Genomic DNA, 12111 nt, shown 5'->3' on the forward strand with positions numbered 1-12111 from the left:
CACATAGTGAAAACAGTACATCTTGGCAAATCCTAAACTCCTCATAAAAGGCAAAAAAGCCATTCAGTACTATTACTTTCATTTTCTACATTTAGTAATAGACCATCTCATACATGTATATTACTTGAAAATTAGAGAAATGTAACCTAGACCGTTCTATTATAGATCAGATGCGAAGGTTATTGGAAAACTGCACGCAGCAGTGCAGTGTTTAAAAGTCTCTTACAGAACAGCATGGGATGGTCTGCTTCAAGTCTGGTTCTAGTTGCACAAACAAGCTGTAACAGAAGGATTATTTTCCTTGCAGAACTAGGAAAGAAGAAAAGAGTCTGTAAGAACACTAAGATCAGAATTCAAAACCATCTTGACAAATCAGAAAAGCAGTCAGGAAAAATAACACAGATTTGAGAGGAGAAAATACAGAAGCACCAAATCAGCAGATGTAGGTCCAGGGTAATGGATCATGTATGGTAAGAAAAAGACATCAAGCTGTTGCAAAGAGAGCAAACAGTGCACCATGATGCATAAAAAACAGACATCCCGCAAGGCATGAAAAGAAATCCTTCTCCATAGCTAAGCAGTGTCAGAGATTCACCTGGAATACAGCCTCTGATTTTGGGCACCTCACTCTCAAGATAATGCAAGCCTGCTGAAGGGAATGCAAAAAAGCATAATGAGAACAAGGGTTAGAAGACATAAGACTGCTAATTTATTTCCATCAAGTCTTTCAGAAATTCAAAGTCAAGATAGGCAGCAGGGAAAGTATCTGCCCTCCTTCAACAAGCGTTGCTGATCATATAGCAGACCAAAACCAAATCTGGGAATAAAGCCTCATTGCTCTCAGCTCCCTTCCTTAATACTGGTGCCTTCCTTCTACATGACTTCATATGTAGAATTGTAAAGAATCATAGCGTTTGGCAAAGCCACTTATAACATCAAATGGAAAAAGCAACGGAGGGAGTACTTGAAAAGAAAAAGAAATTTTAATTCCAGTATTGTATATTTTTAAACCACCTCCTTTTCTATACTTCGCCACCATGTGAAAACAGGAAATATTGCTCTACCATTTCTCATTCTCTTTCCTCAGCAGTATTAAACATTTTATGAGTGTAGACAGTCCAAAAGGAACACTGTGTCGGGCCATAAACTGCAGAAGTGTATGTTCTCCAGACATGCATTAAAAAGTACACAGATGGCAGCAGTACTGAAGATAGTTATAATTACATTTTAAATAGTCATTTAAAACCAAAACAAAGGTGTGCCTTCTGAGAATAATTTTAACAGCCTCACCAGAAAACAAAGACTTCTACATTTTGTCACTGCAACAGCACTTTACAGTTGGCCTAACTCCCTTTTATCAAAGCTGTTGCTTGGTACCACGGAGTGCAGTATTTAAGCGAACTGTCTGCCAGCAGCAAAAAGTGAGCTCACCAAGCCTTAGTTAGGGCAAAGAAAGAACTCTAGTACGTAATCCCCCTTTAAGCATTTTGTTTGCCTAATTAAACAATAGCACAAATTAAAATTCAGTCCAAACTACACTTTACAAACAGCAGGGATCATATATGTGAAATTCTGACACTCGTATTTTCAGCAGGCTTTTGCAAGAAAACAAAGGATAATACCAGAATATTTAGTAAAAGAACAAAGCTACAGACTTAATTTCAGACATTAAAATGCTGCTAGGTATAACACGGAACAAAACCTTAACATAAAGTGATTTATTTCATGAACTATTCATTACTCAGACTGAGGAAGCACAATGGGTAAGGTTAGGTATATATTGTCTTTTGGTGGAAAGATAAGTTTGAAACCAATGCTAAATAAGTTCTTATAAATGACATAGCTAGCAGAAACACAATTTTCTAATGCTACTCAGCTCATTATTTAAGGAAGATGAACACCATCTCCTATTTTGGAATAAGGGGAGTAAAATACCTTAAAAAGAACACCAAGAATAGTTCTTTCTTAGAGAAAATTATTTTTGGAAGTAAATCTGGTTTAGAAAACAAACCACTGTCTTCCATAGCTTAAAATAAAAGTTAGGGCTACTCAAGGTTTCTGTAATTTATACAAGATAATGAAAGCCAGCAAATTCTGCAGTATCTACACAATTCTAAGCATTTATGTTTCTACAGATAATTTGCAAAATACAATCAGCATGAAGCACTTTTCATCCTACTGAGTTCATAGAAGGCCAACTCACTTTCTCCAAGTAGCTGGTGAATTATTTAATAAAATCCTGTAATCTTAAAAAAAATTTTTTATTTTTTTTTTTTTTAATAAAATCTGTAATCCAGCACTGTTCTGAGTCTTCTTAGCAAACAGTCACAAACGTTTTTACTTTTGTGCTGCTCCCTAGAGAAATAACCAGGCTTCACGAGAGGAAAAAAAGGCACCAAGGCCTTTTTAGAAAATTTATTTTTCCATTTATATGGAAATAAAAGATAAAATAAAAATTGGGGGGAAAAAAAGCAGCCCCACGCTGAAAAGAGGATTATATTATCAGGTAAATCTTAACCTTTTGAAGCATGCAGATGGTGGACTACCTAGCAATGCAGCAACCAGCAGTTAAGTATAATTGTGAAAAAATACAAAGATTTTTCTGTTAGCAGTTGGGAATTACTCAGGTTCACACATACACGCAAACAGAAATTGTGCTTGAAGTTGAGCATCAAGACACTTTACATGCAGAGCAGCAGCTCAACAGAAAAGGACCCATACTTTGAACTGAATTCTTACCATTGGAAACTGTTTGAACCACATCTGGCCTAAATATGGCTAGTAAAATTCTGGCAACTCAGTTCCAAAGAGCTTTCCTCCTGATAAGGTTAGCTCCTCATTAAAGAAACACATGTTTCAATGTGGTGTAACATTTAAAATATTTCCTTTTAGAAAACTACAAAATGGAACCGGTGTTCCAAGCTTTCAAAGTAGAGAAAAATTTTGCTTATTCTAGGTTTAAACAACTTGCAAAATAATTCAATTACTATTTCTATAACACTGGCAGGATGATATGGAAAATAGTTTTTAGTGTTTTTTTGTTTGTTTTTATAGCAAAGTATAAAAACAAAGTTTGTATTTCAGCAGATTATGGTTCAGCTACAGACAAATGAACCTGGCAGTCTAATGTATCTCCATAGTTTTGGGAAAATCAGCAGACAGCGTTGTTACACACTGTAACAACAATTCAGTTCTGTAATACTTCTAAACTTTCTACATCTTTTATTACCAGTTCAACAGTAATTGGCATTACACAGTTTTCTTCAGAGGTCTTCCATTCTGGATTTTTTTTATTTTTTTTTAATATTTCCATAAACTTGTATTTTCAAATATCAGAACACTGATAAAGGTGCAGAGTTGACAAGCAGCAACCACAAAGTAAAAGAGAGCCAAATATGATGCCCACTGGAAACACTTGCATGTAAGGAAAGAAAATTACTAGTTTGAATGTCCTCTCTTTACCAACAGAAGCATTCTGAATCTTAAAATTCACTCCAGGAAGCTGAAATGATACAATTAAACACACTTAACCAAAGACAGCAGAAAGGCACTGCATATGTCAAGCTGTTTGTGCATTTAAATTGATTTTGAGAAGAAAAACTCACACAGCCTAAAAACAAACATACATGCCACTAAACATTTGACTTTCCAAAGCAAATCAAAACCTTGGGTATAAAGTTTACAGAGCAGAATACATAAATAAGCAGGAAGCACTGAAATGACAAATGTGAGAACTGAGAACGTGAAAAGAAATTGACTACAACATCTTTAAGTGCTGTCATTATTAATATTGATAAAGGGATTTTTTTGTCGTTTTTAAACTAAAGCATGTCACATTAAAGGGAAAAAATTACCTGTGGAAATTACAGGCTTCTTAACTGCCGTTAACTTATCATAGCAATTAAAAGCATCACAGACCAGTCAAAGTTTGTCTTTTATTTGCACTATAAAATCACAACTGAGCTTAGGAGGAGAGGCTTCTATCAGGAGAGGTTTCTATTTCATATTTTCAAAGACATAAAAAAGGAAAGATAGATACTATGATACATTTGCTGCTAGTAACGATAGCCAGGGTGTTTATCATAAATAAAGTTCCTCTTCACAGATCTAAGGTCACAACCCAGACAGAAGTACAAAGGACAGCCAGTGTTGTAATTTGATTAGCCTTCTGGATTTACAAAGCCAGTTTCACCTTCAGTCTCAATTCGCTATTTAAAAGAACAGTTAAAGCAGTTTGGTTTTGCAAGTGCCACTTTTACAGTGCTTTTCCACAGAGATGTCTAGCCAGCTTCACACATTTTATCAACTAACACCAACTAGAAGGGCAGATTCTATAAATACCAATTTTCATACACTAAACAGTTAAATCTCCAGAACAACTCTAGTCGTATTGGTATTCAGCTTGTAGCTCTTTACTGAAATGGATTCAGCTTCTCTTTCAACCAGCATGAACGTTGAACTGCTTTTACTGAATAGCACTTACTAATAATAAATAGCTTCCTATGAATATGGAAAAAGAGGAGAAAGACTATCCAAAATGTATTTTGCTTTCTATTTCTTTTAAGAATAGCAAGGGTCCCAGGAAAATAGACAAGAAACATACAGGACTGAGGAACGCTGCTTAAATGTGTAATCTGGTAGACAGCATCAATAGACATTATAACAGAACATCCCGATTCTAAACACTCACAAGTACAGCTTGTTCTAAAACATACAGATGTTTCATACAGGTTTATATCCTCACTGAATTTCAAAACTACAGGGCTTTTTGTTTGACTTACAGTCAAACTGTCTTTCTCAGTTTCTAAGAAAGATTTTGGGGCTGACTGGCTCATTTCAACCAAACCCAAAAGAAAAGTACTTCTTCATCACAGCTGTGTGCAGGGAAGGGTGAAAAGGGACACTGCCACATAATTCCCATGGTGGAAAAAGCTTCCGTAGCCATTCAGTCAGCAGTACAGCTGCCAGGTGGCCTGTCAGCAATCGTCTGGAAGTGATCAAAAAAAAACCTTGTGTTGCCTCTTGCCCTGGCATCCCTTAAAAAACCTGGGATGGAACCAGGTTTACTGCCAAGTTAGAATGAAGTATGGATCATAAACGGGAAATCAGGCATCATATATCTCATTTTTCAAGAAACAACCTACATTGCTGATACATTAAAAAGATTCAAAAACCATTAAGTCAAGCAAAAATTTACGATCACAAGTTTCATTTTGTTTCATTCAGCGGCTAAGATGGTGACACATTCAGTGACTATGTTTAACATTTTTTCTCATCTCAAAATGTGGATTAGAATTTCAATCACTACACACAACTGAAATTTTTTACAGCGGAGATGGGAAGTACTACTTTCCAATGGACACCCATATACAGCTCAAGAAGTCAGCATGCATGCTTTCTGAATGGTAACGAGCTTATCTTCAGCATCCTCATGATGAAACAGCTGTTATTCCCATTTCACAAAGCAAAAACAGAGGTGCAGGGAGATTACTGAGCGATGACCTTCAGTTTTGAGGCAGCTGAGATCTGTTCCCCCCCTCCCTGAATACTTCATACCATATAGAGTTCCTTGGGTCTGAAACATAGCTCCTTTTGAATTCAGTAGAAACTATGACTGTTAGTCAGTTTTGCAAGCCCAACTCAATATCCAGACAACATGAACACACAATTATTCATAGCTAGGTAGTTTACAATGCCAGGAGAAGGAACAACTTTAAAATTATTTGAACTCCCGCATAGCACAGTAGTAGAGGTTTTCCCAAGTTTAATCCTATTTGAATACATTTCCTTTTTAGGGAATGGGGGGAAGCCCCTTTAAAAATACTTAGTGACAAGTATCTACTTAAGTTTAGTAACTTATTCCAATTATTAATTACTCCATTAAGAACACACCCCTTATTTGAAGTCTGAACTTGCTTAATTCAGGTTCCAACCACAGAACTTTGTCAGCTGAAAAGAAGGATGCTTTTCTGTCAAATACCTCTTCAAATAGGTACATATTGATGAATGAAAAAATCCTTAATATTTCCTTCACTAAGCTAAACAAAATATGCATCTTAGTTATTGAAATTCCTGTCCCCTACTCCCATTTATTTTCAAGTCTAGCCTCTGGAGCCTAATTTGTCACCATTTCCAATTCCCTGGTTCACCTACTCAGTTTTTCACCAGTTAAAAAGGTTTACTTCAAGTTCAAACCGCATCAGTCATTAACCCCACGTCTTTTTCAGATTCTCCAAATCAGGCCCACTACTTGTTGCCCAATTCCATATTCAGTTGCACTAGCCCTGCCATGAAGCATTCTGTATTTTCAGTGTCCAGTTTATTAATGATCTAGATCACTTTGCAAGCTTACTAATGTTTTTAGTCCCAAATATATAGAAGATTACAGGTACAAAAGGAAGAACATCTGAAAAAAATTCCAGCAGTTATTTACAATAAGAAGTTCAGATACTCTGTAACCTCAAATACCAGAGGTTAATGCAAGGTATGCAATAGCAGACTTATCTCTTTGTATGTATCAACACTTGCAGATGCATAGCACACCACTGCTGGATTTTGCACCTTACACACACACAACATTGCCTAGGGATCTGTGCTCGTGGGAACCCCAATCTCTAGCCAAAGCCTTTCTAGAATATTACACAGATCTTTAAAAAGTTTTATTTAAAGGTAAGTCACCTCATGGACCAATTCAAAAAGACAGTTGTGGCCAGGAGCACACATTCTTGGCCAAAATTTCAAAACTCCTTACCAAAGCAGTCATAATGAGAAACAAGAAGACAAGCAGCACACCAGCCATCACAAATGCCTTAAGCAAACACATTAGCTTTAACATAATGGAAACCTTTAAACATTCAACCTTTGTTTTCTTCTTATGTAGGATGAAATAGAATTATAATTGCATACTACTTAATGCTGTCCAACTCTAAAACCTCTGTAAATAGCAGCCTGTCTGTAAGCAGAAGAGCAGCTTGAGCTGTCAGAGGCTCCAATCCAGCTCAACTTCACCACTTTAATGAAGACAGAAGGTGAAGAGGGCAGAGGTGTTTAAAGGAGAAGAAAATCGAGAGAACAGTATCTTCCCATAAAACCCATCTCCTTTTTCAAAGGATTGTATCATATTTTCCTAAAATACAGAAGTGTACATTCTTACTCACACAATTCTTTCCTGACTTTTTAGGCACTACAAACATTGCTGGGTGCACTAACTTGGACACTATCTTTTGTACCAGAACTTTAAAGGCATACACGCAGGGTTTAATTTTCCCCATAAAGGATCTTTATAAATTACCTGGCAGAAAGAAATCTATTCCTCTACAGCTAGGTCTGTTAGTTCAACATCTTTAGCATGCATATTTCAGGTATCATAGCCACCGTGACCTCAGAAGCAAGATCTGACCAGTCTGACTCAAGTTCTTGCCAGTTTCTCTCTTTCACTTGAGTGATTAGTACTGTACTCACACTATGAAATATTTCCTACAGCTGAGTCCCAATGATATCCTCTGACTTCTGTTTCTGATACCCCATCATTGATCACAACATGAAGGAACCCCCCCACACACACACATTCATGGAGCTTACATCTTCTAATGCACTTTTTAATCAGTTTCACTCGGTCCCTACACTTCTTCTGTTCTTCTGCTGTATTTTATGGGCAAAACAAAACGTGATATTTAACAAAACAGAATGACAAAGCACTGAAAAACAGCTGGAAAGACAATCCTGTAAATCCTCATTTGAAGTCCAGAATAAATATGAAGAAAAAAACACCATTAAAACAAGTGGAATAGTTACTTTTTCCTGTTCTCCAACTGTTTTCCAGATGATATCTGCTTGAATATATCTGATAAGGTTCTTTTACCTGTTTTTTCATCTTCTTGTCATTTTTGTTCTTCTTGGATTTTCTTCCATGTTTCTGTAAAGCAGAAATTTAAGAAAGGAAGAACAACTTACTGGTATTGAGAACTCCTCTGCCAAATACTTCAATAGTGATGCTCCTCTAGCCAAAAAGTTACTTCTCTCTGCCAGATTGCCTTGGAGTTTTGTGTCAAACTCCTTTCTGACAACTGAAGCAACAGAGTCAATTATTATGAGTTTAACCTTCTTTGAAATAATCTCTTCTTCCAAAGACTTAATCCTAAAAAAGCAAAAAACAAAAAATCACTTATACCTATATATATATAATACAACCATTTTATAATCCTGAAATTATTTAAATAAAAGGTTTGCCGCAATAAGGTAAAAGTCAGCCCCTCTTTCACCCTCATAGCCCACCCCCACTAACATCTGCATGCATTAAAGAGAACTGGAAAGTAATCTCAGGCTCCAATAGGCCACATAACCAAAGGTAGGCCCCTCCAGAAGAAAGGTTTGGAAGACTAGTTAGCAACATTACACTGTGCAAACCCTGAATGGCACAGACAGCAAATTAAGCAGACATTGAGACTGTGCCTTTGCTTACAGTAGCAGCATCCTACTGTCGACATCAAAATCCTTGTGTCTATGTATGCAGGAAGTCAGAGCTCTTTCCATATAGCTCCAAAGATGGTATGCCATCTCAGGAGGAGAAATATCTCCTTTCTGTTTCATGACATATATAACTCTTACACTATAGTCTCTCCACAAACCAAAACAAGACCTGTCACACAAATAGCCCCCTTTAAAGGCTTTGAGTGACCAGATTATATAGAAATTTTCTATCCTAAACCATAAAACATCAAGTAGATTAGTCACAAACTATGAAATGAAAAAAAACAATGCCAGTCTTCCTGTAGAAATTCTACTTTGTTGGGAACCATGCTGTTACTAAAATAAAAATCTTCTAAGAAGTGAACTACTCTTCATAAAACTTTGATATAAAATATTATAGATAATCTAGACAAATTATGGTGTTTTGTTTTTTCCTCCTTTTAAGTTCCGGGAAAGAATACCTCTTCAGTACACTGTCACAGGTCAGCTCTCGATACAGATGAACGCTACGGGTCATGCAAAATAGCTTTTCATCGGAGTCAAAATAAGTAGGAAATCTGTTTCCTGCTATCTCAACCAACCTATCAAAAAAACAAAAGGCATTACACTGAAAAAGGAATCATGTGAGGTAATAACACACAAAATATTAACAGAACAAACAAAGCAAATCTCTGAATGATAAGTAGATACCATGTTATTACGTGGCAATCTTTTTCAAAGGAGAAGCACAATTTAGTACTCAGATTGAAATACTGGAAGTCAGAACATTTAGATTGTATTCCCAGTGACGCTAGCCAGAGTCAATGGTACACTTGGGAAAGACATAATATGCCCATACACAAAAAGACAGCACATCTCCAGCAGAAGGAAACTGGAAAGTTTACAGTACTGAATGTTCTTCAGTTACAGTACTGAAAGTTCTTTCAATTTTGTATAACATGTTCAAGTCAACTGCTAAGTATTCTCCTATTTTAATTATTTATATCTAAGTAATAATTTCATTTAAATAAATGTACTCTTCAATCCAAACTACCTTCCCTTTCACCTTTACTTTGCATTGAAATCAGAAATCAGTTCTTGTGTCAACATAGAAATTCAACAAGATGATAACAAACAGAAGATCCATTACAAGATCCAGCCAACGTGGAAGTCAGACTGCAGAGAACCCCAATTGACCAGCAAACACTTATGCAAGCAGAGCATATACAACAGGTATACCTGCCAAAGTAAAAACCTTTTCACAGAATCTGTCTTTAAAAAGAAGAACAAGGTCATCTGGGTTGGAAACTTCTACACTGAATCCATTCCCATTGTACTGGTTCCCACTTTGAAAAAAGAGCTTATAAAACCTTAAGAAAATGTACTTTTAGAACATAGCAAAAAATATCAGCATTGTGTCACAAAGTAACTGAGGCTGCCTGTTCCAACTACCAGGCAGCTCCAGCAGAATCACCGAATGATTCCAGTTGGAAGACATCTTAAAGACCACCCAGTTCCAGCCCCCCTGCCATGTGCAGGGACACCTCCCACCAGACCAGGTTGCCCAAAGCCCATCCAGCCTGGCCCCGTGGCCACAACATCCATCCATCCAGATAGCCCAGGTAAAACTGACATACCATAAAATGATACAACTAAACAGTTTAAATGGCAGTTTTGCTGACATATTTAATGTGTGATTTCACGACTAAATATTGTCCACTACCTTTTTAGTAAATTCATGACCCTTCAAAACCTTGAATTACAATTATCAAACATACAAGTGTTTACTACCATGGTTGACTACAGAAATGTATCAGATAACTGGTGATAATACACTTTTCTATAAGAAGAAAAAACTCACATTAATGTAAAATTAAACAATTTACTGATGAGAGATCAACACTTTAAATTGACCTGTACACATAGAATTGAGGACACAAAGGCATACATTTTAGAAATGCTGAATGCCTGCAAATTCTCCTGAAGTCAGTGGAAAGAAGTTCTGTGCGTGTGAACACAAGGCAGCTTTATCTAGGTCCTTGAAAATGGGTCCAATAATTTAATTTTAGAAACTCATAGTTACAATCTGAGCACTGTACATTTCCCTCTCCCACCCCCATGGAGATTTTATTTTTGAGAACAGACATGGAAAGTACTTAATTGTCTCTATTTTAAGCATCCCTATCCCCTAGCTCATGTGCTTGAGAAGAACGACATCTGGTGGATGATACCTGGACACACATCTTACTGGTTAGCTTGATGCTGTTTGAACCCCTTTCACTAAAATCCAGAATGTTAAAAGCCGTTTTAGAAAAACTCTTAAATCATTATTCTTCAGCTTTACCATTTAAGCACAGTGTTGTATTTTAACCTAAATCTGAATAAGCAGTTTCAACACAATACCCTCAGTTTCACTCATTTGATGCATTACTTACTACATCAAAGCTTGTCCTGAGCAGCTTCCACGGACAGGATCTTGTCTTTACATTTGCACAGTTAATTAATAGGAAGGAATATATACGTCAAAGAAGACCATTACATAAATTGACTTCAAATGACACACCACAATCTTACTAAGATCACAGTATTATTTATACAGTACACGCAGGTTCCAAATTTTTTAAGATCGAAATCCCATTTGTCATAAACCCCAAAACTGCACAGAACATGCTCTCTGCAACCAAGGCAGAGGCCCATAGGGTGAAAATACCTCACTCTTCTCAGCATTAGTTCACAGAAATTTGCACCTCATGTTATTCCACAAGCAATAAATATAGCTGGACAGTAAACAGAACGCATTATTTTCAGAATTTCTAAAGAAGCTTGGTATGTTTTCAGTTAATTGGCTAGCTAGAGTTGAACTGAATTCCTAACAAAACTGTAAACAACAATTTTAATTTCACGAATGAGTACGGCCATTCCATCTACTTGTCCCAGCATCCACATTCTAACAATGGACACTGCACTGTTACAGCTTTTTATTCCACAGCAGAAAATATATACATATATCAATTACAGAAAACAGCAGCATATCTTAGAAGACCAGCCTCAATTCTGGTCACTTTTTTCAGCATTGTTATTAAATTGAACTAAGCTGTCATGTCAGAGAATAAGAAATAGCGTATGAAAGTTTATGGAAGGAGAAAGCTCCCTGCCCTGAACTAAGACCTTCCAGGCAGAAGGACCAGAAAAAAAAAAAAGTGCCTTTTAGCAAAACATAAAACTAGCCAATTTTATGTAATATCTTTCTAGCAACAGCAAGACATTACACCCAGTACAACAGCTACAACTTAGCAACTCTCAGCCCTAAAAGGCACCAGATATATCAACATTCTTCCTGGTCTTTTTGATGGAGACTTTTTCACAAAAACATTGTCAGATAAATGTCTCCACTGAGTCCTTTAAAATAAATTTCTGGGCAGTGAATATTTGCCCTCTTACCTGAAGTGTCTTCTCCAATAGCTGACTGACCTCATGGTCAAAAAGTTTCTCCATATATAAGCAGCAAACAGCAGCATAAGCAAAGACCCATGTACCTGCACACACCTCTGCCCAACAAACTGCCAAGAGCCCGTTTGCAGCCCCTGGGAACAAGTTACTGACACACATCAGCTCTTGTCACTCTGGGCTCAGGATGTCACTCCCCAGAACAGAGTACGAAGC

General features: G+C 36.8%; 1 protein-coding gene across 21 annotated transcripts in view; it reads right to left on the minus strand.

The window, feature by feature from the left end:
- The window catches only part of RAD51B (RAD51 paralog B), a 474920-nt gene that overhangs the window by 403738 nt on the left and 59071 nt on the right, over positions 1-12111 (minus strand). For all 21 annotated transcript variants that reach the window (XR_011809709.1, XR_011809708.1, XR_011809707.1 and 18 more), the window contains 2 exons: positions 8931-9050; positions 7954-8137 (listed from right to left, as the gene is read on the minus strand). Coding sequence is in view for 18 of the 21 variants with exons in the window: in XM_072038849.1 (XP_071894950.1) it covers positions 7954-8137; positions 8931-9050 (304 nt within the window). In the remaining 3 variants the exon portion in view is untranslated. The remainder of the gene's footprint in view (positions 1-7953; positions 8138-8930; positions 9051-12111) is intronic.

This window comes from Anas platyrhynchos, chromosome 5 (genome assembly GCF_047663525.1).
Source record: "Anas platyrhynchos isolate ZD024472 breed Pekin duck chromosome 5, IASCAAS_PekinDuck_T2T, whole genome shotgun sequence".
Classification (NCBI taxonomy): domain Eukaryota; kingdom Metazoa; phylum Chordata; class Aves; order Anseriformes; family Anatidae; genus Anas; species Anas platyrhynchos.